Source organism: Alexandromys fortis, unplaced genomic scaffold (genome assembly GCF_014885135.2).
Source record: "Alexandromys fortis isolate MF-2015 unplaced genomic scaffold, M_Fortis_MF-2015_v1.1 scaffold_2_1_26212458, whole genome shotgun sequence".
NCBI classification, from domain to species: Eukaryota; Metazoa; Chordata; class Mammalia; order Rodentia; family Cricetidae; genus Alexandromys; species Alexandromys fortis.
In genome coordinates this window covers 1057081-1084607 of record NW_026067930.1, presented here as the reverse complement: position 1 = coordinate 1084607, position 27527 = coordinate 1057081, and the positions used below count along the sequence as shown (strand labels likewise).

Here is a 27527-nt window from a genome sequence, read left to right as displayed (position 1 = left end):
AAGGATAACATCAATTTGACAGGCAAAATTCAAACCTTACAAAAGGGTGCTAAAAAATGTCTAAAAGAATTCATACTGTTAAAATTGACAATCAAAATCTGTCAAAAATTTATGATAAGTTAGCAGATAGAGTATCTCTCCGGGAGAATGGAAACATTTGGGGAGGGGTTTTGCTCTTGTTTCCACAGGAGAAGAAAAGCTATGGATAACATCAAAATTAATAAAGATTCAGTTTGAAAAAGAGAAACCTCTTGAGAAAGAGAAATGACAGCTCATCTACAGAGGTGACAATCATGACACTGGGTCATACAGTACTTGTGTCAACTGCCAAACTATTTTTCAAATCAGTTAAACCACCTTAGGTTCCCACCAGAACTGTATAAGGACTCCAATTTCTCTACATATTGTGTTGATTAAATGAGACTGGCCCCCAGAGGCTCATGTATTTAAATAGTTGGTCCCTAGTTGGTGGAACTGTCATGGGAAGGATCAGAAGGCCTGGCCTTATTGGAGCTGTGTCATTGGAGGTGGGTTTTGAGGTTTCAAAAGCTCAGGTCAGGCCCAGGCACTGCCTCTCTGCCTCCAGCTCTCAGATTAGGACATGAGCTCTCCGCTCTGCACTGCACCATGCATGTTGTCTGCCGCCCTGCTTCCCACCCTCTGAGACTGCAAGCAAGCCCCCAATTAAATGGTTTCTTTTGAGTTGCCTTAGTCGTGGTGTCTCTTCACAGCAATAGAAAACTAAGCCACTGATCAGCACTTGGTCACTGTCCGTTTTGTTGCTTACAGCAAAGTCTAGTGAGTATGAAATTCCACTAAGTTGGCTTATATTTCTGAGTCTAAGGCAGGACTTCCATGGGACTAATTCTAATAACTGACTCTTCATTTCCAATTTATAGGTCAGGCTTTCTTATTTCTTGAAAACTGATATATCCGGGCTGGCTCAGTGGTTAAGAGCCGCTCTTCCAGAGGTCCGGAGTTCAATTCCCAGGAACCATATGGTGGCTCACAGCCATCCATAATGAGATCTGGTGCCCTCTTCTGGCCTGCAGGCAGACATACAGGCAGATTACTTTATACATGATAAATAATAAAGAAGATAGATCAGATAAATTGTTTCATGTGGTCACACTCATCTTTAGAGTCACCCTAAAAGTAATGGCAAAGGAATTCCTGAAGCGCAGAGCTCCAAACCACCCACACATGTTACCAATTTGGATTTTTTAAAAAAGAAGCGCCAAATGCCTGGGCGATCAAAGGCAGTTTACATCCAGAGGGAGCTGCAGCTTTGTGATGGACAGCAAATGATGGGGTATGTTCTCAGTGAGGAAGTCGAGTTTATATATGGAGTCTGTATGAAAGCTTAAAAGGAATTTGGTCAGGGAGAGTTTCTACGCCCGGTCGCCACGACTGTCGCCACACTAGGCCTGGACGGGCGAGCGACTTTTATTAGATCTCTGGGAGCCTGCCAGAGACTCAACTGGAGGGGAGGGATCCACGGAGTCAGGGTGAAGAACCTGGGACTATAGTAAAGAGACTCGCCGGCTGCAACGAAGGACGTAACGAGAAAGAGCAAACACAAACAACAACAAAAACAGGTGTTGTTACTGCAATGAGAGTCGCGGCCAGGCTCAGCGGTAATTTCCCGGTGAACTAGAAGAGCTGGACAAGGGCAGCCCTGGACCTCTGATGGACAGTTCCCTAGCCAGCTCCGCCTGGACCCGCCCACTGCCTTGTCTCGCGCGGTCTGAGTTCTCGTCCGCCCGCACGGGCCGACGGGAACGGCGGCCGCACTAAGAGGGCCGACATGGCGGCGGCGGCAGCTTCGCTTCGCCGGTCGGTGCTGGGTCCCCGGGGCGTGGGGCTTCCAGGTGCAAATGCTCCGGGCCTGCTGGGCGGCGCGCGGTCCCGGCATCTTCCATTACGGACACCGCAGGTGAGTACTGGCGCGGGCCTTGGCCACCGCGCGCCCCTCAGCCCTGAAGGTCACGGCGGGGAGGCTCCGGGTGCGCGCGGGCATCGGTCCCCCTCGTACCTCCTACGACTCGGCAGGGTCCCCGCTGACGGGTCGGGGCACTCGGGAAGCCAGGCTGGGTGCCCACGCCTCGGAGCGACAGGGCACGCTGGTCTGATCTCACGGTCCGGCTGTGGTGGGGTTGGGACGGGAGATTCCTGCAAAGGGCTCGCCCAGAACGACTCCCGAAGCCAGCTGTCTAGACCTGGCTGATGGCCTGAAGTGACCCCAGCCTGACCTCAGCCGGCTGCGGGTGACCTTGGTCTGCTGCTGCACTCTTGGTCTCTTAGGCCTGTCTCCCACTTCATGCTCCAAGAGCATTCCTCACCTGCTCTACAAAGCCGAGCTGTGGCTGAGGAGTCGGCTGCACTAAGGGATGCGGCAGACAGCGGGCCTCTGGCGCTCTGCGGGCGGTGGCTAGTGCTGGGTGGCTGAGCGGAAGAGATGGGCGCCCATTCAGATCCCCAGGTGGGCGGGTGGGGTCTTGGCAGGTGCTGAGCGGGGCTCTTGCAGGCAGTGTCCTTGTCCTCGAAGTCTGGCCCCTCCCGGGGCCGGAAGGTGATGCTGTCAGCGTTGGGCATGCTGGCGGCCGGGGGTGCAGGGCTAGCTGTGGCTCTGCATACTGCTGTGAGTGCCAGTGACCTGGAGCTGCACCCCCCCAGCTACCCATGGTCTCACCGTGGCCTCCTCTCCTCCTTGGACCACACCAGGTGGGTGTGTAGCGGCGGGGTTGGGGGTGGACGTTTCTGGGTGAACGGGAATCTTAAGTTTCTCTCATCCTTTTTCTCTGTAGCATCCGTAGGGGTTTCCAGGTATACAAGCAGGTGTGCTCTTCCTGCCACAGCATGGATTATGTGGCTTACCGCCATCTGGTGGGAGTGTGCTACACGGAGGAGGAAGCGAAGGCGCTGGCTGAGGAGGTGTGGGGCCAAGAGAAGGTGGAGGATACAGGGATTGGGTCTTCTACTGTGAGGGATTGAAGGACTGTGATGGGATTCTTGGTGGCAGGTGGAAGTCCAGGATGGCCCTAATGAAGATGGGGAGATGTTCATGAGGCCTGGGAAGCTGTCTGACTATTTTCCAAAACCATACCCCAACCCTGAAGCTGCCAGAGCTGCTAACAATGGAGCCTTACCCCCAGACCTCAGCTACATCGTGCGAGCTAGGTACATGGGCTGCCCTTAGTGCAGGGCTGCAAACAGGGAAGGAAATTAGCCTTGTGGTAAGGACTGAGCCACGGGTCTGCTTCTAGGCATGGTGGTGAAGACTATGTATTCTCCTTGCTCACTGGGTACTGTGAGCCCCCCACTGGGGTGTCATTGCGAGAAGGCCTGTACTTCAACCCTTACTTTCCTGGCCAGGCCATTGGCATGGCTCCTCCCATCTACAATGAAGTCTTGGAGTATGATGATGGTGAGTGTCCTTGACCATGGGTCCTTTCCTATTCCCAGCATGCTTCCCTTATATTCCTGGGTCTAGATGTCTGCTCCCCTCTTACCTGCAATGTTTGTTGACTGTACATATCTAAAAGGGCTTTGGGAACAATTTCATTGTCCTGTAGGGTTCCTATCCCTTTAAAGCCTTGTAATGGACAGTCCCTGCCTCTGTGGAGCACAGTGCACAGAGGGTTGCCCTGGATTGGCACAAGCCCCCAAAGGTGGCTCTCACCATTTGTCCTTGGCCAGGCACCCCAGCTACCATGTCGCAAGTAGCCAAGGATGTCGCTACTTTCCTTCGATGGGCATCGGAGCCAGAACATGACCATCGGAAACGCATGGGGCTCAAGGTGAAGGGTTGGGAAGGGTCACAGTGGGCATAGGGAAGGGGTCTTTCCTGTCTACCTTTTCTGAACTTGCTTTGTTCCCAGATGTTGTTGATGATGGGCTTGCTGCTGCCCCTGACCTATGCCATGAAGCGGCATAAGTGGTCAGTCCTGAAGAGTCGAAAGTTGGCATACCGGCCACCCAAGTGACCCTGTCCAATATCTGCTTGTCATCTTGCCTGAACAAGCCCTCAGCAGTCCAGGAACAGTCCTAGGCCTTTCAGGCCTAGCCCCTTTTCATCTGATACACGGAAATGGGTAGGAGACCAGACTCTTGCTTCTGATCTTCCTTCAGCCCTCATTGTGGGAATAAATTAAGTTTCTCAACATACACATTTTAGCTATTCAATGACTGAAACCCAAATTGCCAAGGAGTCCTGGGACCCATATTTCCCTGCAATATTGTTCCTTCCTTATCTAGTATCTGGGCATTATAAATGTGGGCCAGAATGCAAAAATTGGCTGCTAAGAGCAGTACCATTCAGATTAGAGAGATGGCTTAGCAGTTAAGAGCGCTGGCTGCTTTTCTAGAGGACCCAGGTTCAGTTTGCAGCAGTCACAACTCCAGTCCCAGGGGATCTGAAACCCTCTTCTGGCCTCCAAAGGCACTACGTGAATGTAGTGCAAAGGCGTACCTGTGGCAACAACCACCGCCCTACCCCCAGTCTCAAAATATTTTATTTCTGAAAAAGCAGCACTGCACTGTTGAACAGAGTGGCAGTGCCTTGGCAGAGCTAGAAAGGGGTTCCCACTTCCACACTGATGGCAGCAGGGAGCCTTCAGATCTTCAGGAAGACCTGGAGCAGCATCACTGGTGGAGCAGTGCTATCTTGGTGGGGCGGGGGATGAGGAAGTTCTCAGAAATGTTGAGTAGCCAGGCAGAGGGGATCTGGGATGTCTTAGTCTTGGCTGAACAGATAAAAGGGTTGTGCTGGAAATATATGTGGAAGTGTCTGGTATTTATCAGGGAATGACACCTAGTAGTCTCCAGGGCAGTTAGATAGTACATCTAGGCCAAACTGGCCACGACTAGATTCATAAAGCAGCAGCACTTCTATTCATAAAGAGCGGTGACAGATGGTTGTCAGGATCACAAAGGCATGACTCCCCCATGCTAAAGCATCCCTTTGGTGAAGGAGAAATGCCCAGTCCCATTGCTTGTTTCATACTGGCTGAAACAGCTGAAAATAGTGATTGGACTATAGGATTCAAGAAGGGCAGCAAAGGGCCAGGGTTAGGGAGAGGAACTCCTAGCAGATTAGCAGTCTGAGGAGCCCCTGTAGGCTTGAAGGCTCTGGAAAGATCCTAGTACCATGATCTGTGACCACTGGAACTTGAGTCTAAATCTACTCTTGAGTAGTCTCCTGGTTGTGGTCTGGGGAGCTCCATCTGCAACTGAGGTGTAGAATCTGTTTCCTTGCTCCCAGGCAGCTGGACTAGTGCAGCTCTGCACCAAGACTAGGACACAGGCTGGTTCTTGTGTGTCTTTAATTACTGGCTTGTGGCCCTTGTTCCTTAACAGTGCATCTCTGCCCCCAACAAGCAGAGGTCCCCTGCGACGTTTGAGTGGTGGTGGTTCAGGGACTTGGGCCTGTGACAGGAGGGCCATTGTCTCTGTAACCTGGAGAAGAAGATGGGTTATTTCTATTTGCTCTATATTGTATCCCCTCATCCCTACCCAACCTCTTGTACCTTTGGTGTCTTCTAGGTGGAGGCCGTAGTAAGGGGATCCCAAGTACAGGGCCTTTGGGTGCTACACATCTCACAGCCAGGGCGGTTTGAGGCATTGATGAAGGTGCAGGAAGGGCAAGACCAGCCAGGCTGGGAAGATGGGAAGACCATTGATGCATCCCAGCTCCTTCCAGTGCCCACAGCTGCCCATATCTAGCCCACTCCCAGAGGCTCTGGTTATTTGCCCACCTGAGGGGGATTTGGGAGACTGGAACTGGTTGGTTGGAGGGTATGAGGCTGCTCCAATGACTGAGGAAACAAGCATCCTAATTTCCCATCCATCTTGGAATGTTGAGGGCTATATCCTGTGACAGAGGAGAAGGCTCAGGGCCATCTCAAAACTACACCCCACCTCTCTTACCACCATTAAGAACTAACCTGGAGCTTCTCGGGGGGCTGAGAGCAAGTAGAGAAAAGCAGGGTCCCCATCTTGCGAGACCCCATAGGAAGCAAGGCTTCGTTCAGGCACACATAGGCACCGCCCAATGACCCAGCGCTGCACAGCTGGCGGGAAACCGAACTCGGAGAACACCTGAGGCCAGAACATCAGGGCCAGGCAGTGTTACCCAGGATCCATGCTATACATGTAAGATTCCCTATGCCCCATGCTCACCTTTTCCTGGAGGGCTGCAATGGAGCAGTGTGGGTGGATCTGCAGTGAGACATGGGCAGATGATGCAGAAGACAAAACAGATGTGGCATCTTCAACTGTGACTTGTAACCTATGTCAAAATGTAGATCAGAGGGTTGGACAGTTAACCTAGGAGGGTCAGGAGGGCAGAGTAAGCGATGCAAGATCAGGCTCTACCTGATGGGACCTGGTGGGAACCAGGCCTCCGTGAGCTGGACATTGAGGGCCACATGATGCTGTGCCAGGATTGCTGCCACATGAGCTGCTTCTTTCTCATCTCCATCTGCAATGGCCTGGGCCAGGCGTGTAGCCAGCTCTTCTACAGGTAGAAAAGACAACTATCACAACCAGACACCAGCCATAGCTCTCCAAGTCCCTCCAGTCTGTCCTTACCTTTTTTCAAGTTTCCAGAACTTTGAGGAAGATCCACCTCGGGTTGGGTTGCTTTAGGTATCTGAGCCACAGAAGAACATGGTGGAGAAAGGGGGCACATTTCTGGGGCTGGGGCTTGGCTGCCATTGCCTAAGAGAGAAGATACGGAGTAGGCTAGTGGTCTCTATCCTCAGGATTTTAGGACCTTTGTGTTCTCGGCCTGACCACACTATCCTTAGGCCATAATTCAGGCTAAGCCTTCCTCTCCCAATCTTGGCCCTCAAAACAACAAAAACTCTCAGCTGGACAGAGATGGATCAACATTTCAGAGCATCTGATGCTCTCGCAGAACACCATGGTTAGGTTCCCAGAAACCACCTGTAACTCCATTTCAAGGGATCCAATGACCTGGCCTCTGGGGCACCAAGTACACTGGTACAAACACACACAGAGAAAATATTTATATGTAAAATTAAAAGAAAAATCCTCAGAAATCCTGCCTGAATTCTGGTACCAGTGCTCTATCTGATTCATCCTTGGTATCATTTTTTTTTAATTTATTAAAAAACTTCTCATTTTACATATCAGTTCCAGTTCCCACTCCCCTTTGTATTAATCTTTATGAACCCTTCTGCCAGCTGGTCCCACCTGTGCATGTCCTGTTTAGCAGAATCAAACCAACCCCTCAGATGGGGGCTTGCCATTTCCTGCCCAGCAGCAGACCTGTAGTCAGTGACCCCTCTCAGGACCCTCAGGAGTCTTCTGGCTCTCTAATCTACAGAGAATACTACACTGTTTGTCCTGGCATCCTTGCAGAACTTGATATACTGCTGTTTCTACTTATCTCCTGAAAGCCAGCACACTGCAATAAGGATCCCCACCCAGTCATGATAGCTCCCATAATGACCTAGGCCCTTGATACCCTGAACCATGTCACCACTGAGATGGGTAGAGCTTTTCAAGAACTTTGCCTGAATTCTGAAGGTCACTTGCACAAGTTTCCCTTGGAGAATTTGTACTTCTTGCATTTTGGGCCATGAAACTTAAGCCATATTCTTTTAATTTCATTCTCCAAGAAGACTTTAAGACCTTATTTCTTTTGGTTATTTACTTTTTTGTTTGTTTGGTTTTTGAAAGAGTCTCTCTACATAGCCCTGGCTGTTCTGGAACTATGCAGATTAGGCTGGCCTTTGAACTCACAGAGATCCACCAGTCTCTACCTCCCAAGTGCTAGAACTAAAGATGTATGCCAGCACACCCAAGGAGACCCTATTTTAAGTAGCAGCCTTCCCTCCCAGCTTTCTCATTCCTTCTGCCATCTAATTGAAGTTTATTTATTCTAGAAATTAAAGTTCTAAGGAGGGCAAATTAGAAGTTTGGGTCATAAAAAAAAAAGTGCCCACAGGCTGGAGAACTGGATCAGTGGTTAAGAGCACTTGTTCCACTTGCAGGGAACTGGGGTGCAGTTCTCAGCAACCACATGAAAGCTCACAACCATCTCTAACTCCAGTCCCTGGGGATCTGATGCCTTCTCCTAGCCTTCAAGGACACTAGGCATGCACATGGTGCAAAGACAAGCATGCAGGTAGAGAAAAGATTCACACATATAAAACATTTTAATCTAAAAAATTGAAAAGTGCCCAGGAAGGGGCTGGAGAGATGGCTCAGAGGTTAAGCACTGGCTGCTCTTCCAGAGGTCCTGAGTTCAATTCTACCACATGGTGGCTCACAACCATTTATGAGACCTGGTGCCCTCTTTTGGTGGGCAGGCATACATGCACACAGAACATTGTATACATAATAAATAATTAAAAAAAGAAAAGTGCCCAGGAAGGTCCAGGAGAGAGAGTTCAGCAGGTTAAAGTACTATTTTGTTTTGTTTTTGAAACAGGATTTCTCTGTGTAGCCCTGGCTGTCCTGGAACTTACTCTGTAGACAAGGCTAGCCTCAGAGATCCACCTGATTCTGCCTCCCGAGTGCTGGTATTAAAGGCCTGCGCCATGCCACCCAGGTTAAAGTGCTTTTCATACAGGAATTTAAATCCCCCAAAACCAAATAAAGCCAAGCTTGGAAGTGTGTGTCTGTAACCCCAATGTTTCTATGGTAAGATGGGGGATAGAGACAAGAGAATAAGCAGAAACTTCATGGGAGTTAGGGAAACTAGTCTGACTTATAAAGTAGCTAACAGCAGAGACTCTGTCTCAAACAAGATGGAAAGTGAGGACTAACACCCAAGGTTGTCCTCTGACTTCCATATATGCCATGCACATGTATGTCTGCATACATACATACATACATACCACATATACACACACAAAGGAAAAGAGTTCCACAGTTGGGTAGTACACATCTGTATCAACACTGGGTACAGAGGTAAGTGGATCATTGACAGTTCAAAGTCAGCTTGGGCTAGATAGTAAGTTTGAGATCCGCCTGGACTACACACTTGTCACAGTGAATAGTCTAAAGCAAGGGCTACATAAACATCTGGTAAATGAATGACTTGAAAGTCTTCCTCAATGATGAGTTACCCCTGCCCCTCTAGCAGTTTTTCCTCTGGTCTTATTTGTAAGCTGCCCTATATTTCCTTAGGGCACAGGCTACATCAGTGGTTCTCACCTTATGGGTCATGACCCCTTTGGGTGGGGTCAAATGACTGTTTCACAGGGGTCACCTAAGACCATTGGAAAACACAGATATTTACATTATGACTCATAACAGTAGAAAAATTACAGTTATGAAGTAATTTTATGGTTAGAGATCACTACAACATGAGGAACTATATTAAAGGGTAGCAGAAATAGGAAGGTTGAGAATCACTGGTCCACATGCAAGGCGTCTTTTCTCTGCTTCCCTCTCAGACTTAGGCTGACCTCTCCAGAGCCCCAGCCATGTCCGTGCTTTCCCAAGCAGGCACTGTATACAAGCCTCACACTAACTGGTCCTTCTATCTCCATTTTAACCACTAATTCTACCAGTTTAACAACCATAAAACCTATCTAATTTCCTCTCCTAAGGTCCTCGGGTCTTTTTTCTAACCTTGGCTACACCACTCTATATGACTAGAGAGTCTGTCTTTAGTAACACAGACCTGAACCTGTTATTTTTCCACTGAACACAATGCTGTTCTTGAACTTTTGGCCCTGCAGCAGGGCTTGCTCTTCCTTTTTCACACTTGTCTGGTATTCCAGGTGTCAGCTCTTGAACCTCTCATTTTCTCCACTTTCTTCCTCTTGGAAGCCTTCCTAGATGCCCAGCTTCACCCATAACTGTCCCTACCCACGACTAAGAGGCCTGCATTTATTCCACGACACTGACCATTTTGTCCCTCCGCGGTGGCATCTCGCACCAGTGCTGCCCACTGCTGTGCTTCCTGGGAGTTGAGGAAGTGCACACTGAAGGCTCCAGGCCCTCCCGGCGGAGGCTGCAGCTCGTGTTGGTTAGGTCCACGCACTGTATAGCAAATGGACTCCAAGGGCCATTCTAAACTGACCTGAAGAGGGAAGAGTATGCTGGGTCAGTGGTTCCTCATCTTTAGCCAAGATCAAAGGAAAAGGAAACAAGAGGTCATTTTTACCGTCCTAAGCTTTTCTTTCCTGTTATCGTACCAATTTCTCATGAGAGTTTGTAAAGCATTAACCCCATTTTCACAGACAAGCAAAGAAAAGTAACTGCTTAAGGGCAGTTGGCAGGGGAATGCAGACGCTTGACTCCGCTGTCCCGGCCCACACTCACCGCCCCTGGCCCGGTACCCAACAGCCCCAGCCGGAAGCGCCCAGGACGCTCAGGGTCGGCGCTTAACTGCAGCCTCCGTAGCTGCGCCTCGGTGTCGTGCCCGGCGCCCAGCGGTCTCACCGCGGCCTGCACTGCCAGGAGCACCGCAGGCGAACTAGGGTTTGCAGCCGCTGCAGCCCCGCCGGCGGGCGGCGCCATATCTGGTGCAGCAGAGTCCTGACCCTCCGAGAGCGCTTCCGTGATACGGAGCTGTCGAGCGCTTCCGCCGACCAGAAACTCGGGCTATGGGCCTAGGTTCCGGATGCGCCAAGCGCGGAGAACATGAAGGACCCAGAGTCGCGCACTACCTGAGCTCGACCGCCCGCTGTGCTCAGGGATAGAGAAGGTCCAACCTCCAGGCACGCTAGTCACGTTTGAGCTGGGCCCGGGGACAGTGTCAGAGACCAGACACCGGTCACAAAATGAAGGATGGACTTTTCTCAAAGGTTCGCACGGGTGATAGCCGCTGCCCGACGTAAGGCAACACCAGTACCCGGCAGGAGCAGGGCGCCAATCCACACAAACACACACCAGACGCTGGTGAGTGTGTTCCACCCTGGGAAAAGGGTTGGCCCCCCCGAGGGCGGGGCGGGGCTGCCCTAACCAATGAACACTAAGAGGGGAGGCGGGTTCGTAAACGAGGGCGAGACAGACAAGCTACACAGCCAGTAGAAGGGGAAGATAAAGTTGAGTGGCGGAGAATTCCCCCAATGGCTTGTCGCGGTCTGGATCCTGAGGTCGGAGCGGACCATTCAGAGGAGTGGGGCCGGGCCTGTCGGCCGCTTGTTGTTGTCGGGCCGGGGGAGGCGGAGGTCGCTGTTTCGTTCGCTGTCTGGTGCGATCTGTGGCGGTCCGCGGCAGGTCAGTCGCAAAAGCGAGTGCTGCAGGGGGACGAGGCTATGTCGCGGCTGCAGCCCGTATGGGCCGGCAGGGCCTGGAGTAACGGGACATCGCCGCGAAGCTTCTTCCCCCGGATACAGTGCGGCCCGAGTGGAGGCCGCGGCGCCGCCCTCCAGTCCTGAGGAGCCCGCGCCGCGCGCAGCCCGTGCCGTCGTCATCTCAGCACCGACGCTAAGCAACCGGCTAGCCTGGCTTGATCTAGCCAATTCCTGGCAGGTGGGTGTCCGCCTTGTGCTCCAAGCGGTCCCGGACTGCGGGAACCACAGTCCCCGGCAGGGCTCGCGCCTGTGCATTGCCTCATGGGACTTGTAGTTTTGCCGCTGCCTCGCCCGAGCGCCTCTTTTGGTGCACTGCCTCCTGGGGCTTGTAGTTTCCCCTTACGAATCTGCTGGTGCCTCTCTGCTCCCTGGGCGGCAATGCCAGGAGACTGCTGGCCTGAACCTGTGGAGGTTTGGCGTACAAAGAGAGAATTAGGCATAATTGCAAATGGAACTGAAGAACTAATGGGTTTCCTCTTCTTGCCTGGAAACAGAGAAGCAACCCATAGAACCGGGGAAGAAAGCCCATACAGGTGACCCTCAGGACTCAAGCCCCAGGTGCCCGGTTCCGAACCAGATTACAGGTTCTTAGCCTGATTGAGGCCCTTAGTACAGTCTGAGGGTGTCTGCAGAGTGCCGATTTGGGTAGGGAACGTCGAGAGAGGGACTTTCCAACACTTTGAGAGTGAGCAGAATACAGGGTGGCCCTCTCAACCACTCCCCACCTCCCACTCCCAGCCACCTCCAGGACTCTTGCAGCATGTAGGAGGAGTTGGAGTTGAGCTGGACCCTGGTCTTGCCATTCTCGAGTAACAGGATCATTTCCCTGCCAATGCTGAGTGCTCAGGGGCTGGTAAGGGGAAGGAGAGAAGCTGCCAGATGGACTCAGCCAGACCCAGCTGCAAACAGTGCTCTACTAGTGGGTGGGAAGGCTGCAGGCAGAGCCTTTGGAGCTAGGCAGCCAAACCTGGCTTCCCGCATTCTCAGGTAGCACTGCACTAGTCCCTCTGGCACGAGACGCCCCCGCCCAAAGGACATGAAGCTACTGGAGAACTCCAGCTTTGAGGCCATCAACTCGCAGTTGACAGTGGAGACTGGAGATGCCCATATTATTGGCAGGTGAGGCTGGAGGCTCTTGGGATCAGACTCTCGGAAGCCACCATCTCATCCCCTGAGTTAACTGCTTGGGGTCGGCGTGCTCCATGATCCTGCCTGCATTTTGTAGGATTGAAAGCTACTCGTGTAAGATGGCAGGAGATGATAAACACATGTTCAAGCAGTTCTGCCAGGAGGGCCAGCCGCATGTGTTGGAGGCACTGTCCCCACCCCAGACTTCAGGCCTCAGTCCCAGCAGGTAAGCTGAGTGGATCCTACCTTTGGGGTATGTGGAATGGTGGGCCAGCCTGACATTTATCTCTGTTCAGATTGAGCAAGAGCCAGGGTGGCGAGGACGAAAGCCCTCTGAGTGACAAGTGCAGTCGCAAGACCCTCTTCTATCTGATTGCCACACTCAATGAGTCCTTCAGGCCAGACTATGACTTCAGCACAGCCAGAAGCCATGAATTCAGCCGGGAGCCCAGCCTTAGCTGGGTAAGGATGGGAAGAGGGACCCAGAACCTTGTAGTCATGACCATTGCCCTCCCCACTTTGAGTAGGTTCTTGGGTTCCACCTGCCATCCTGGCCCCTTGTCATCCCTGTTGTAACCCACCGTAGGTGGTAAATGCAGTCAACTGCAGCCTGTTCTCAGCGGTTCGGGAAGACTTCAAGGCCCTGAAGCCGCAGCTGTGGAATGCGGTGGATGAGGAAATCTGCTTAGCTGAATGTGACATCTACAGGTGGGCTCACAGCTTTGCAGGTAGACGTGGCAGGGGTGTGGCAGTGGGAGCCTCATACTTCTGCTTTCCTCCCTCTTCAGCTATAACCCAGATCTGGACTCAGACCCCTTTGGGGAAGACGGAAGCCTCTGGTCATTCAATTATTTCTTTTACAACAAGCGTCTTAAACGAATTGTCTTCTTTAGCTGCCGCTCCATCAGGTTGGTACCATTGCCACCTCCCTTTCTCCAGCCCCCTGTTCCTTAACTGGGTCTGTTCTCCCTGAGAAGGCCTGAGTAGCTGGTCCTAAGACTGGTATCTCTCTCCCCACCCAGTGGCTCCACCTACACGCCCTCAGAGGCAGGCAATGCACTGGACTTGGAACTGGGAGCAGAGGAGGTTGATGAAGAGAGTGGACGTGGAGGCAGTGAAGGCAGGGCGGAGGAGACCAGCACCATGGAGGAAGACAGGTGTGGTGGTGGTGGAGGCTACAGCCATGGCTCCGAACTCTAGAGCCCGGAGTGGGTGGGAAAAATCAGGGTTCTCGGCCTGGTCTGGGTGGTACCTCCTGAAGTCCTACTCTGTGCCAACTTCTGCCTAGGGTTCCAGTGATCTGTATGTGATGCGGAAAAGCAGAGGTCTCAGCTTCATCCAGCTCCGACTAATGCCTGAACTTGTCTACCTACGGAGTTCCAGAGCCTCCCCAGATGCTGGCTACACCCTGGCACTGCCGCCATCCTGGCGCTGCCCAAGGCTATACCTGCCTAGCCCTTTGGTTTCAGCCTGTGGACGTCCACTCACCCCTGCAGGCTCTTACTGCCCATGCTGTGGCTGGATTAGACAGCACAGGGCTGGATAGAAAGTGACTGCTCTGCACCGCCAGCCTGCCACAGACAGGACAGCTGGATCACAGAGTTTATTTTTGTATTTCTTATTGGGCCTGTACACTCCAGCTCTAAGGGCCAGAGACTTGAGGCCCTGTAAGCGGTGCCCAGTGTTTTATAGGGTCTGGTCTTGGACCAGACCCTGGTGCCCACTTTTGCCCCCCACCTTACCAGGTGGGCCACATGCACTGAGTGTCACTTTGCTGCAGCTCATTCATTTCCAATAAAAGTTTCTGTGACTTCGAAGGAACATGGGACTGGAGGGCGGGGCCTGCGTCGGGGGGCGGGGCCTGGGAGTGGGGGGGCAGGCCGGGAGCGTCTGGTATCTTAGCAACGGCTACTGCCTTTCCGTTAGTCTCAAGAGCTGTTACACCTCGTACCTCTGGGATTGTCCATGGAGGACGTAACATTAGACGCAAGCAACCTCTTTGCATCAGAGGGTGACAATGCAGTTCTGGACACAGACGTGTATGATCAGGAAGGCTATGATGTCCCAGATCCTGGGGTGCTCTCAGAAAGGCATGGTGAGGGCACCTACCATTGTCCAGACACCCCACTCAGAGGCAGATATTTCTCAGACTTTGGTTCAGTTGCAGAAGTGGAACTTCCCTGGACACTCCCTGACCCATCATGTCCCTCAGAGGAGGGCTCAGTGTTGCTTCCCACCTCCAGGGGTAGGGCACAAGGCTATAGTGACACCACACCCTCCACTGACTTACAGAATTGGGTCTGGACGAGGCACCACAGGCCCTGCAGCTCTTTACAAATAGCCAGAGGTGGCGGAAAATGACACTGCGTTCCCGAGCCCGCCTGCTGTGGCTGCATCTACGCACATACCTCCATGACATTGTAGAAAAGGTGTGGCTCTTTAGGAGGTTTCTAGCTGGGCTCCTCCCTAAAGACGCTGGGCACCAACTCCACTGGTCCTTCCGAGTCTCCCCAGGCAGAGGAGCTCGGGCCTCCACTATTTACATGCACGTCTGTGTACTCTGGCCTGCAGGAGAAAAGAGCAGAGCTGCGAGTCACTCGGATGACACACGGGCTGGAGCCACTGCGTCGTCTGAAGGTGGCAGCTGGTCTGCGCTCAGTAGCGCAGGACCCAGTGGGTGGACGCTTCATGGTACTAGACGGTGAAGGTTACCTACATCAGCATACCAAGGATGGCTGGGTGCAGGCAAAGCTGCAGGCGCCTGTGGTGCTTAACGGGCTAGTGACTGTGCCTGGCCCTTTGGGAGAAGTGGGCCGCTTTGTAGGCTGGGGCCCAGCTGGACTGTCCATATTAGGGCCAGACTTCCACCTGCTCTGGCTGAGCCTGCCACAGGAGAACAAGATGCTGGGCCAGGAGCCTCTGTGTTGCTTACCAGTGCCCAGCCTGGGACTGTTGCTTGTGGCCCAGGTGGGAGGCAGCCTGGAGCTCTGGAAGTTCCGATCAGGGGGTCGCCGCCTGGTGTCCTGTGGCTCACCTTTGCAACCACCGCCAGGCTTGTCTGGCTCTCTCAAGAGGCTGGCACTAGGGCCGGAAACTGACCACGGCACCCAGCATTGCTTTGCTGCCTATGGCTCGGCAGTGCTCACTTTTGATCTGGACACCTGGTCGCTAGTAAATGTGTGCCAGGATCTGCATAAAACGTGAGGGGAGCCCAGGGACGGGGGATGGGAGGCAGATCCTTAAGGAGAGCCAATCACTTCAGGGGCTATAGGACCCACAGACGGTTGTGCTGAGTCCTCTGGGCTTCCCATTCTCTCCCGTCTAGAATCATCTCAGACCTGGAATACTGTGAGGAGGTAGAAGCCATGGTGACAGCTTCCCGGGACAGTACTGTGAAGGTGTGGGAGGCTGACTGGCAGATCCGGATGGTGTTCGTGGGCCACACAGGTGTGCCACAGCCTGGCAACTCTTGCAGTCCTCTCTCATCCTGAGCTTGCCCTTCTACAGGGTTGACTGAATCCCAGGAATGCCTCCTTAAGCTATGATGTGCCAAAATGACCGACACCTCTCCTGCAGGCCCAGTGACAGCTATGACAGTGCTCCAGAACACCTCGCTAGTAGTGTCCGCCTCACAGGATGGAACGCTTCGCACATGGGACCTGAGGGCCGCAACTCAGGTGGGAGAGGTAACACTGGGTTGCTGGAACCAAGACATATTATCCGAGAGAGTGAGCCGTTTGCTGGCTCCTGCAGCTCCTGGCTGGTCGGTGCTCTCTCTGTTCTCAAAAAGTGTGGAGCTGTGGCGTGTGCGTGACCTCTATTCGCCCTTAGCACAGCTATCCGCTCCAGTGCTTCACGTACAGGTGGCGCCAGTGCTGCCCACACCAGCTGAGCCGCCTCTGCCCTCTCGCCTTGTATGCGCTTGTGCAGATGGGTCGGTCTACCTGGTGTCAGCTGCTACGGGACGAACTGTGAGTTCATTGCTGCTGGAACCGGAGGACTGTGCTGCTGGGGTGGCTTATTGTTTGTCTCGAGAAGCTCTGTGGGTGTTGACACGCTCAGGGCACCTACTGCGCGCCAACGCAGCACGCTGCCCCATGGTCGTACTGCACCGCCTGCGTCCGTCTCCACCCCCAGCGCCCCAGCCCTGCTGTCTGCACCTCTACAGCCATCTCACAGACCCTCGTAGTGCATTCAGTTGCTGGGAGATTGTGCGCCACAATCAGGGCGACACGCTCCGCAGTGCCATTGCCTGGTCCTGGAAAAATAAGAACAGGTGGGCACTGCAGCTGTCTGAGGCTGGGTTAAGGCAAAATGTGGCTGACTTGGTGACAGAACCTTGACCAACAGCCTCCTTCACTTCTCACAGATTCTTACCAATGATAGGGCACTCAGACGGCACACTGTCTGTTCTGGATTGGCGCACATCAGTGACAGTCTTTCTTACAGAAGCGCACAGTCCAGAACCAGTGACTGCTATTGGGTCCACCTGGAACAGCATTGTGACTTCAGGTCAGTACCTTCTCTCCCTCAAAGACAGCCTGGGAGCCCCTGCACCTGCCCGAAGTCCCAACCCTGGCTCCTGCTACCCAAAGGTGGCGATCTGACGGTAAAGATGTGGCGTGTGTTCCCGTATGCCGAGGAGAGTCTGAGCCTGTTACGCACCTTTTCCTGTTGCCACCCGGCAGTAATGCTCTGTGCTCTGGGCAAGCGCATCACTGTAGGCTTTGAGGACCCAGAGAGCGCCACCTATGGCCTGGTGCAGTATGACCTGGGTGACAAAATGCGCAGTGACCACCGGCCACAGGATGACCCTACGGACCACATCACTGGTGAGGACAGTGAAGCAAAGGTGAAGCCTCTGTTCTTATTCTAGACTGCTTCCTAACCTTAGTTCTGCCCCTAGGACTATGCTGCTGCCCTACCCTCAAGATATATGCGTGCTCCAGCCTGGACTGTACCATCCGAATCTGGACCTGGGAGAACAGGCTGCTGCGGTGTGCTGGGGCTCTTTAGTGTGGGGGCAGCTAGTGGCTAAAGGATAGCCATTGGGGGTTTTCTAACCTCTGTTTTCCATTAAAGCTCAGGGGCTGGACTGAAAGGGACAGGGTCTTGCCCCTGTCACTGCCTCCTCAGGCTCCCCCTCTGTGAAACAGGCCCTAGACTCTCAGCACTCTTGCAGGCTCCTGCAGTTGGATGGTCCCCCTCAGGCCCTGGCCTTCTCCAACAACAATGGAGACCTGGTATTCGCTCTAGGTTCCCGCCTCTGCCTGGTGTCCCACATGCTCTACCTACCTACATCCTATCTAGTTGAGGTATACAAAGTGGTCAGGTGGGACTGGCAACGGCGCACACATGGTACTGGGAACAACGCTCTTCCTGCTTCTTCAGAAATTGTGTCAGAAGTCCCCTGAGGTGGTGAATGACCCTCCGCTGCCGCTGAACAGCCAGAAGCCACTGACATTCTCCCAGCTGCAGAGGCTTGCCAGCCTCCATGGAGCAGCCAGCCTCAGGTTTGCTGGCGGGGCTCCTCAGCTACTGTGGAGGGTTCTACCCAGTCCCTGCGGGGGCAGGGTTTGCAGAGCTGTGTGTCCCCAGTGTGAGTTCTCCACATTCCCAAGTCCCTCTGGTATTACTACATCTCAACCCAAGAACCTTTTCTCCTGGCTGGTCCTTACTCCAGCTTTTAACCCATTCCACCAGTAACGTCCAGAGTCTCACCTATGCCTGCTTCTATCTACAGTGTGACCTTGCCCTTCACCTATCACCAGACAGAAACAATTCAGCAGCCAGTGTTGAAGGAGGTAGTGTTGAACCTGACTCTTTGCCTGCCCAGTGCCCATCCATGCTCCATATCCATTCTCAATTCACAACCTCTCAGCCTCTGGCCTGAACTCTCATGGTTGCTTTGGGCAGCGCATGGTAAGTCTTCAAAGAAGCAGGAGCTGACCACTGATCTCCACTTCAGGACTTGAAGGATCTCATAGCCCGGGATCAAGACCTTCAAGAACTGAGGCAAGGACTGGTGGTCCCGTCACCCCGGCCCCAACTCTCCTGGAAGATGCGCCAGGAAGCCTTTGACAGTTACTTACATCTGATCTACGGTTCTGACCTGCTGGTGGGTATGGGATCAATCCCAGGCCCTGGCATAACCTTCACCCTATTTGACACAGACTTCGTGTTTGCTTGTTTGTTTGTTTTCCTGTCCCAGGACATAAAATCTGAAAGGGAGTTCCTGCAGTGGGGCACTGCGGGCTCCATCACAGAGAAAGAGACTCAGGACATGGGGATCCAGCCAGGAGCTGCTACCAGTGGTGGGCAGGCTACATTAAGCACTGACGTTCAGCCAGTGTCCCCACCTTCAGCCCCCCACACCCCAGGAGCCCCAGGCAGGCGCTTTGCCCGCCCTCCCCGTGTCTCCTTGCCCATTCCACCCACTCACCGGACAGTGCATAGCCAGGCATCCCAGGTGAGGCTTTCTTCCCTCCCCATAGCCACCCATATATGACACTGTGGTCCCTGCCCCAGCCCCTTGTAATTCCTTGTGTACCCTAGCTTCTAGCACGTTCCTCGCTGAGCTGTGAGCTGGGCCTCAGTTTGGATCTGCAGCTGCGGTGGGATTCGTTTGGAAAAAAGATCATGGACCTGAACACATCACCTGATTACCTGAAGAATAGGGTGAGGACCCCTATTCAAGGGTGGTTTCGGGGGCTTGGGTGGCTGTGCTCTGTTCTTACTCCCTGTCCTTCCCCAGGTTCCACTGTTGCTGCACAGAAGGCCCCGAGATCCTCTCTCAAAACTAGGGGGCTTCTTTCCTGCCACCATACAGCCCCACAGGGTGAGACCCCCACCCCTCCTTTCTCCCAGAGGTAGCCTCTTCTAGGGGTCACTCTTTGTATATCCTATCTCCCTTGGCTGTAAATCATTGTACCCCAGTCTGACTTAAGGGCCATGCCTACCTGGAGCCTATAGGGTCAAGACTTAAGAACCCTGTACCTCTGCCGGCGGTGGTGGTGCACACCTTTAATCCCAACACTTGGAAGGCAGAGGCAGGCAGATCTCTGTGAGTTCAAGACCAGCCTGTCCTACAAGAGCTAGTTCTGGGACAGGCTCTGAAACTACAGAGAAACTTTGTCTCAAAAACAACAACAAAAAGAACCCTGTACCTCTCCATTCTGGCCAGTTCTGGTGTGGTACACTCCTTGCTGCTTTCTAGGACTAGGCCCAAATCAAGGGCCCACCACCAGTGGTTGTTTCTGCATACCACTGTCCCCTCTGGGAGTGCTACATTCCCTATAGACTTTTTCTGAAAGACCAGAGATCTTGTGCTCCAGGGGAGCAAAATCCAGTGGGGTGAGTCCCTCCAGATCCACCATCTTGCCATACTTGGTCACACTGGGCACCCAGGCAGGCCCTAGCCCCTTGCTTAGCACATATCAGGCTCCTGTTCAGGTGTATCATTAACCCTTCCAGCTTGGGGAGGCCTATTCACTCAATTTATGAACCTCTCTCCAGGTTCCTTTCTTCCTTCCCTGCCCCCTCTACCATGGTTTTTATAGATGCCCCTGTTTTAGGTTAAGTTCCACAGAGAACATGTGTGTGGTTAGTGCTCACCAGGGACCAACCACCTCTATGTTCCTCCTTCCATTTACAGTTCATATCCCCCAGATTACCTTGTATTGGGTTTCCAAGCTAAACTGTCATTTGTGTGTTGAGAACGCAAGCAAGCTACCAGTCTAGTCTAGCTTGTGGTGGCCCGTGATTATGGGGGTGCCCCCTGGTTATGTCCTAGTGATTCTCAGCCCAATCTGTTGCCCTCCACATCTAGAAACGCACTCGGCCCATCAGCTTTCCTGGCTGCGTGCCCAACTCTGTGATAGTGCGGCAAATGTGGCTGCAGGCAGAGGTCAGCTGCCTCGGCTCCCTAGAAGAACTCACCCAGGACAAATTCAAGGCAAGAAGTGGAGCTTGGGGTTCGCAGGGTGGGCCCTGCTGTCCCCACAGCCTGCCGCATCTTCTCTCGTCCCTCTGCAGTCACTTGGAGGCAAGAATGACGAGTGGTTGAAGCGCCGAAAGCATTCTGGCAGGTGGCGAAAGAAACTGAAACTGCTCTATTGGCTTCAGAGCTCATGTAAGAGGGGGGAAGGAGAGGACTACGAAGAGGAGGATGAAGAGGTGGAGACAGAGTGGCTCTCCCCTTCTCCAACTACTGAAGAGCATCTAGAAGCAGACACTCATGTAGGTACTCTAGGATCTCATGAAGGGAAAGATTGGTGCTCAGAGATGGGTTTGAAGCATCTTTCATTTTCCTTAGAGTTCCATGGACTTGACCACAAAACCTCAACCTGCAGTCACCCAGACCCAAGTGGCTCCCCACCAACACAAGCCTGGGCGCTCACTCTTGGAAGAGCGCTATGGGCATTTGCCCAAGTTCCTGCATCAGTTTGTTGTTCAGAACTGGTTCAAAAAGCTGTTCCCTATCTTTACCCTGGAGGTTAGGAGACTCTGAGAAGCTGGGAAGCCCAGGCTGTGGGGGTGGGGGAAGGAGTGAAAGTAGGGGCTACTCCACATGCAGAGTGGAGTTAGGGATGGGCAGGGCTTCAGCAAATCTTCCCACAGGCCTATCCAGAGATGGGCACCATAGATGGCTTGGCTTCAGTGTTTGTGGACTTCCTGCAACAAGCTACCTGGGCAGAAAGAGTACATATTCTAAATGCCCTGCTGAGGCTGTTTCCTGAGATGAGCAGTGAGCTCCACAGCCGGCTGCAGGCCAAACTCTTGTACTTGCTCAACCAAGACCAGCCCCCTAGCCTCCAGGTGAATCCCTCCACAATACCCCGTATCCTCACCTACTTCCAGAATCAACCACGGTTCCCTAATGCCAGCCTACTCTTGAGCCTAGGACAAGATTCAGAAGCAGTTTGTGATGCTGGCGCTGCAGCTGCTCCTGGCCTGCACCCTGGAGGTCCTTGATGTGGTTTTGGAGATCCTGACCTACTACCTCTACTCGCCAGCCAGTTTTCAGTGAGTTGAGCTCCTGCTGGGTTTGCCCTACCAGCTTGGGAAGACTTGGGTTGAGCCTCATCCACCTGTTCCAGCCAAGAACTCATGAATCTGCTAGTTGTGCTGGGCCTCAAGGACCCACAGGGCTTCCTGTTCAAGGAGTTGGCAACCTGGTCTGAGAACTTCAACCTTGACTCCAAGGCCAATATACGCACACAATGTCAACAGAAGCTGGAGGAGATGAGTCTTCAGGTCTGGTGGGCCAAGGACTGGGTGACTCACCTACCTGTTGCCTTCTTTCGAGGTCTCCCAGAAGATCATGGGTGCCCATAGGAATGCCCCTGGGTTTTCCCCAACCAGAATATTTCTTGAAAGCTCTCTATACAACGGATGGCTTTACAGGGATGGAGGGGGAGGAGGGGCTGGATGAGGCACCCTCTCCCAGGGCCTAGTACTCTAGCTGAAGGAAAATTCAGAGATACAGGGGCTAGAGAGATGGCTCAGTGGTTAAGAGCACTGACTGCTCTTCCAGAGGACCCAGGTTCAATTACCAGCACCCACATGACAGCTCACAGCTGTCTGAAGATCCAGTTGCAGAGGATCTGACACCTTCACACCAATGCACATAAAATAAACCATAAAAATATTAATAAAAAATTCAGAGATACAGATGCAAGGATCATTACTCCATGGGCTACTCTCCTGCAGATGACTAACTTGGAGCAGTCTGCAGCCAGTGCTTCTACGGAACCTCCCAGGGAGGTCTCCTCGCAAGCCTCCCTTGCCTCTGGGGCACTCCTGCCTGCCTTGAGCACCTCTTGGCTACCCTCCCAGGCATCAGAAGTCTCCTTGCGTGTTCAAGAGCTGATGGTGTCACCTGTGCCTTCAGTTTTGGAGCCCGTGTTATCATCCATGCTAGATCTCCGTGCTGCAAGCATTAAGGCACATTCTCGCATGCGGTCAACCAAAAGAGTCTTCGCTGATACACTGCGGGCCTTCTGTTCTGTGACCCAGGACAACTTGTGTGTTCCTGTGTCCCCTGCAGTAAAAAAAGGGTCACCTCCACTGGAGGAGACAGAATGGTCACACTCTCAGATACTGGACCTTTTTTATATTGATGTGCTTAATTTCTTCTGTGAGAAGCACCGGACACGGCAGCAGAGCTTGCTGGAGGAGGAGGAAGAGGAGCGCTTACATGTCTCAGGCTTAAGCCAGCTACGGCCCAACATTGTGGTGCGGCCGCCCCGGGATCGCTGGTGCGCATTGCTGTGGGCCTGTCAGGTTGACCCTGCGTGGGCTGCAGAGGAAGGTCTGATTGAATCCTCTTCCTTCTTCAGGCTCTATCCCATTTTTCGGCTGCAGGAGACCAGGCAACCAAGCTTTGGGATGTTTCTTAGGGGTGAGTGGACACAGGGGTAAGAATTGAACCCTAATGCCCTCCGCCCCAACTCAACCTCAGCCTACAGCTTCACTCTCCTGGCTCCCTGCATCCAGGTCACAGGCTGTACCGCCAGGGCCCAGCTCGTGGTGATGGCTCTCTTCGGGTGCTGAAGCTGCCACTGCCACGAGTGGAGTTGCAGCCTTTTCCCCCAGGTTGGCCTGCACCCCCACGGGCGCTGCCCCCACTGCTCCTCCAACCTACACTGCAACGCTACTTTCTGCCCCAAGACACAAACCCTAACATCTACGGTTGACCTGGGGGACAGATAGCCAAGGTTCCATGGTCAAGGCCCAGTCCTACCACCTTGGCAAATCACACTATCATGTTTGGTCTGAATTAAAATATATATACATATATATTTACTTATTGTGTGTATATACATGTTCACTTGTGTGCAAATGCATATATGTGTGCATGCTTTTGGAGGCCAAAAATTGATATCAAGTTTCATTGTTTTACATCCTATTTATTTATTATTTATTTATTTAGTTAGTTAGTTAGTTAGTTAGTTATGGTTTTTTGAAACAGGGTTTCTCTGTGTAACAATCCTGGCTGTTCTAGAACTCACTTTTGTAGACCACGCTGGCATCAAACTCACAGAGCTCCGCCTGCCTCTGCCTCCTGAATGCTGGGATAAAAGACCTATTTTTTTTTTTTTTTTAAATAAGAGTCTCTCTACATAGCCCTGGCTGTCCTGGAACTCAGAGATCCACCCGCGTCTGGCTCCTAAGTGCTGGGATTAAAGGCGTGCACCACCACGCCCGACCCTATTTAATTATATAAGTGTTTTGCTTGCATGTGTGTACCAAGTGGATCTCAGCAGTAAGATGTCTGCAGCAAGTACACTAATGACTGAACCAGATGCCATTTAAGGAAAAGGAGTCAGGTGGGACTTGTGCCCAGTTTGATACCCTCTTCCCTTTGTTCTCCAGGCCCAGAGGCAAGAGCTGTTTCTCTCTCTGTCTCTTTCTTTGTAGGCTTCTGTTTTTATAGTTCATATGCTGTTCTGGTTAGTTTTTGTTTGTTGGATTTGTTTGTTTGTTTGTTTTTGAAGACAGGGTCTCTCTGTGTAGCTCTAGCTGTCCTGGACTCACTCTGTAGACCAGGTTGGCCTCCAACTCAGAAATCTGCCTGCCTCTGGCTCCCAAGTTCTGGAATTACAGACATGTGCCACCACTGCCTAGTTGTTTTTTGTTTTTTTTTTTGTTTGTTTTTTTTTTTTTTTTGTCAACTTTATACAAGCTAAAGTTGTTTGAGAAGGGGGAACTTCAACTGAAAAAATGTTCCCACTAAACCGGCCTGTGGGCAAGCCTGTGGGACACTGTTCTACATTGATTGGTGTGGAAGGGCCCAGCCCACTGTGGGTGGTGCCATTCCTGAGCAGGTGGTCTTGGGTTGTTTAAGGAAGCAGTCTGAGCAAGTCAGGAGGAGCAAGCCACTAAGCAGCACTCCTCCGTGGCTTCTGCTCCAGTTTTTGCCTTCAGGTTCCTACTTTGGGTTCCTGTTCTGACTCCCTAAGTGACAGATTATGACCTGAAAAGTATAAATGAAACCAACCCTTCCCTTAGCTGCAATTCTAGACGGCAGTCCATCACAAGGCAGCAGGAACCTGGAGCAGCGAGTCACATTGCAAGTCTGCTTTCTCCACTTTTAGAAAACTCAGGGTCCCCTCCCTAGGGAATGGTGTCACCCACAGTGGGCAAAGTCTTTCCATTAATTCAGATCTCCCCCTCCACAGACATGTCCATAGGCCAATTTAATCTAGACAGTCCCTCATTGAGACTCCCTTTCTATGTGACTCTATCTTGTGTCAAGTTAACAATCAGTCAATCATTCTAAGGAGGTTTTCAGTTTTGTTTTGTTTTGTTTTGTGAGACAGTCTCAGTCTATAGAACAGGCTGACTTCAAATTTATGATCTTCCTGCCTCAACTTCCTGAGTAGTTGGGATTAGACACGAAACACTATACCTGATTTATTTATCCATCTGTTTTTATTGGTATCCATTAATTATACATAGGTTATATCTAAACTCCAGTCCCTTGAGTGCTTTTAATCCCAGCACTTGGTAGGCAGAGTCAGGCAGTCTCAGTAAGTTCAAGGCCAGCCTGGACTACACAGCAAGTTTCAGGACAGACAGGGCTACACAGAGAAACCCTATCTCGAAAAACAAAACAAAAAACTCCAGTCCTCATGCTTGCAGGGCAAGTCCTTCAACCACTGGGCCCCTGTTTAACAAAGACTTTTAGAAAATGCTCTTTCTTTGGAAGACAAGGCTACTGGATTTCCTGGCTGACATCCTTAGACCCCTCCGTCGTGCCCCAATATCCTCGAGCAAAGGACTGCATGCCAGGAAGTTGGCTAGAACACCCTTATGCCAGCATTGGCTATTTTGAATATTCTACAGATGTGCAAGGCTAAAATACAACTTCAGCTCCAAGAGGTGTGGCTTCAGCAATGACGTTTCAAGCAGCTTTGGGTAGGCCTTTCCTAGCAACCATTTGTACCAGGTCAGATGAGCACTTCCCCTAATAGTCTAGCAAAGGAGACTGTGATTGTCACACACACACACACACACACACACACACACACACACACAAAAGCAGTGCCTTCATTGATATAGCTGCTATCCTTCTTTTGAGTAATGACCTGTTCTGATTGGTGCAAACTGTTGACTTCTGACTATAGTTCTCTTTGTAAACAAGCTGGGAGGTTTTTTTTCTTTTTGAGAGGCCTGTGTGTACAGCAGATTGGTTTCAGTCATTTAGGCAAGGGTGACCTTGGAAATCTGGATTCCTATCTCAGCTTCCTAAATGCTGGGATTATATCTGGTAGGAAACACTTCTTGTACCATTCCAACATTGGGCCAAAGAAAAGTCTTTGCCAGAAATGTTTTTCTTTTCTTTTCTTTCTTTCTTTCTTTTTTTTTTTTTTTTTTTGAGACAGACCAGAACTTACTGTGTGCTAAGGAATAATCTTTTTGTACACTGTGAAGATGTGTCTTTGCCAAGCCACCTTCTGATTGGTTTAATAAAGGAGCAGACTGGCTGGTAGCTAGGCAGGAGATATAGGTAAGAGACAGCAATAACAGGATGCTGGGAAGAAGGATGGAGTCTTAAGAATTGCAAGAAGATGAACATGCTGTGTTGAAAGTAGGTACTGCCACGTGGCAGAGGGTAGGTAAGAAAATATGGGTTGATTTGAAATGTAAGAGTTAGCTAATAATAAACCTGAGTTTTTGGCCAATCATAATTAATAAGAGAAACTCTGCCTACAACTATGCAGACCAGACTGGATTCAAACTCACAGAGATCCACTTGTCTCTGCCTCCCAAGCGCTGGGATTAAAGGCGTGCGCCATGATGCCCACCCTTCACACCTACTTTTCTAGATTTGGATGGGCTGGTATGGCAAGGGAAGAAAGTGAAGACAATGAAGACACAGCAGCAGAACTGCAGAAGAGGCAGTGATGGGGAAGCAGCTGTCATATGGGTCTTCCTTTGGACTGCCAGCTCCTGAATAATGACATGGAGACTTTTTACCAGTTATGAAAGCATGAGCCGGGAGGTGGTGGCGCACGCCTTTAATCCCAGCACTTGGGAGACAGAGGCAGGTGGATGTCTGTGAGTTTGAGGCCAGCCTGGTCTACAAGAGCTAGTTCCAGGACAGGCTCTAAAACTACAGCAAAACCGTCTCGAAAAACCAAAAAAAAAAAAAAAAAAAGTGTGGTTTTAGCTTAGGCTTGTTCCCAACTAGCTCTTAAAATTTAAATTAGCCTGTTTATATTAATCTATGTTCTGCCACGTAGCTCGTAACCTCTCCTTGGTACAGTATGTCCAACCTCCTCCGTGTCTAGCTGGCAAATCTCCCACCTCAGATTCTTTTCCAGGGTTCCTATCTCTGCCTGCAAGTCCAGCCTATCCTCTCCCGCCTAGCTATTGGTCATTCTCTTTATTAAACCAGTCAGAAGGTGCCTTAGCCAGGTGATGTAAAACAGAGACACATCTTTACACAGTGTACAAAGATATTATCTCAACAAGCAGTATGGCAGTAGTAGAAACAGTGGCAGCAGTGGCTTTAAGAGGCAAAGGTCTTAGCCTCTTCTCGGAACAGTATCACTCACTAGCCACTGTCAAGGGCTGGGAAATCTGGACACTTAGACCCACGCGAGAGCTAAAAACACTATAATCACTGTAGTGCTAAGGGTCCCGGTCAGTATTTAAGGCTGCATAGGATCTGTAACTATTGCAGCTTCTTTGCTGTCAGAAGTTGAGGGTTAGGAAAGCTGTTAAGGACCAGCCCTGGAAAAACTCCTGTCTTGGGAGAGCAAGGACCCCAGGCAACAAATTGGTAGTAGAGGCACAAGAAGCACCAAATGGAATACTTTCCTGAAAAAGACCCCAGCACTGAAAGAAACTATCTTCTACCAGGATTATGTAGCTGCGAAGGTCAGTTTCCTCTCACCTGTGCTAACAAATGTGTCAGTGGATGGTAAAGATAATATGGAGTCTTGGAGAAGCAGAGAGGTGAGGAAGGGAGAAACCGAACAGGGTCCTATAGAGCTGTGTGCAGTGTCTGTCGTCAGACTCCCCCAAACCCGCAACACTAACTAGTCCCCTTTTGTCCAAGCCTGTTTGACCCAGGCTTCTATCACTGAAGTAGTCCTGACAAATGCC

General features: G+C 51.7%; 4 protein-coding genes across 10 annotated transcripts; 3 read left to right on the top strand and 1 right to left on the bottom strand.

Annotated features, from left to right (window-relative positions):
- Nucleotides 1-1768: 1768 nt before the first annotated feature.
- Cyc1 (cytochrome c1) lies at nt 1769-4167 on the top strand. The gene is made up of 7 exons (XM_050145086.1): nt 1769-1936; nt 2528-2724; nt 2808-2934; nt 3023-3180; nt 3267-3427; nt 3700-3800; nt 3882-4167. The coding sequence occupies exons 1-7, from the start codon at nt 1808-1810 to the stop codon at nt 3984-3986; spliced, it is 978 nt and encodes a 325-aa protein (XP_050001043.1). The 5' UTR covers nt 1769-1807; the 3' UTR covers nt 3987-4167.
- Nucleotides 4168-4496: 329 nt separating this feature from the next.
- Nucleotides 4497-10575, bottom strand: Sharpin (SHANK associated RH domain interactor). 3 transcript variants are annotated; one of them, XM_050145083.1, is made up of 9 exons: nt 10306-10575; nt 9889-10063; nt 6592-6720; nt 6376-6517; nt 6181-6289; nt 5946-6099; nt 5757-5872; nt 5529-5657; nt 4497-5457 (listed from the first exon to the last, which is right to left on the bottom strand). In XM_050145083.1, the coding sequence occupies exons 1-8, from the start codon at nt 10501-10503 to the stop codon at nt 5541-5543; spliced, it is 1140 nt and encodes a 379-aa protein (XP_050001040.1). In that variant the 5' UTR covers nt 10504-10575; the 3' UTR covers nt 4497-5457; nt 5529-5540. The 3 variants fall into 3 exon arrangements, with proteins under 3 accessions (XP_050001040.1, XP_050001041.1, XP_050001042.1); XM_050145084.1 differs by having other exon boundaries at nt 10426-10571; XM_050145085.1 differs by lacking the exon at nt 10306-10575 and adding an exon at nt 10148-10274.
- Nucleotides 10576-11143: 568 nt separating this feature from the next.
- On the top strand, nt 11144-14227 carry Maf1 (MAF1 homolog, negative regulator of RNA polymerase III). The gene is made up of 8 exons (XM_050145087.1): nt 11144-11460; nt 12270-12401; nt 12508-12636; nt 12707-12872; nt 12997-13118; nt 13199-13318; nt 13433-13567; nt 13699-14227. The coding sequence occupies exons 2-8, from the start codon at nt 12319-12321 to the stop codon at nt 13718-13720; spliced, it is 777 nt and encodes a 258-aa protein (XP_050001044.1). The 5' UTR covers nt 11144-11460; nt 12270-12318; the 3' UTR covers nt 13721-14227.
- A 79-nt stretch (nt 14228-14306) lies between these two features.
- Wdr97 (WD repeat domain 97) lies at nt 14307-23216 on the top strand. Of its 5 annotated transcripts, XM_050145337.1 has the most exons (24): nt 14307-14505; nt 14703-14839; nt 14982-15610; nt 15736-15857; nt 15987-16686; nt 16780-16922; nt 17006-17242; nt 17317-17407; nt 17593-17725; nt 17802-17923; nt 18154-18214; nt 18379-18528; nt 18622-18879; nt 18966-19088; nt 19165-19248; nt 20239-20364; nt 20445-20648; nt 20725-20904; nt 21030-21227; nt 21313-21434; nt 21509-21665; nt 22122-22669; nt 22751-22812; nt 22908-23216. In XM_050145337.1, exons 1-24 carry the CDS (start codon nt 14376-14378, stop codon nt 23105-23107), a joined length of 4917 nt encoding a protein of 1638 aa, XP_050001294.1. In that variant the 5' UTR covers nt 14307-14375; the 3' UTR covers nt 23108-23216. The 5 variants fall into 5 exon arrangements, with proteins under 5 accessions (XP_050001294.1, XP_050001292.1, XP_050001291.1 ...); XM_050145335.1 differs by having other exon boundaries at nt 22122-22812; XM_050145334.1 differs by having other exon boundaries at nt 18379-18879.
- The last annotated feature ends 4311 nt before the right edge of the window (nt 23217-27527 follow it).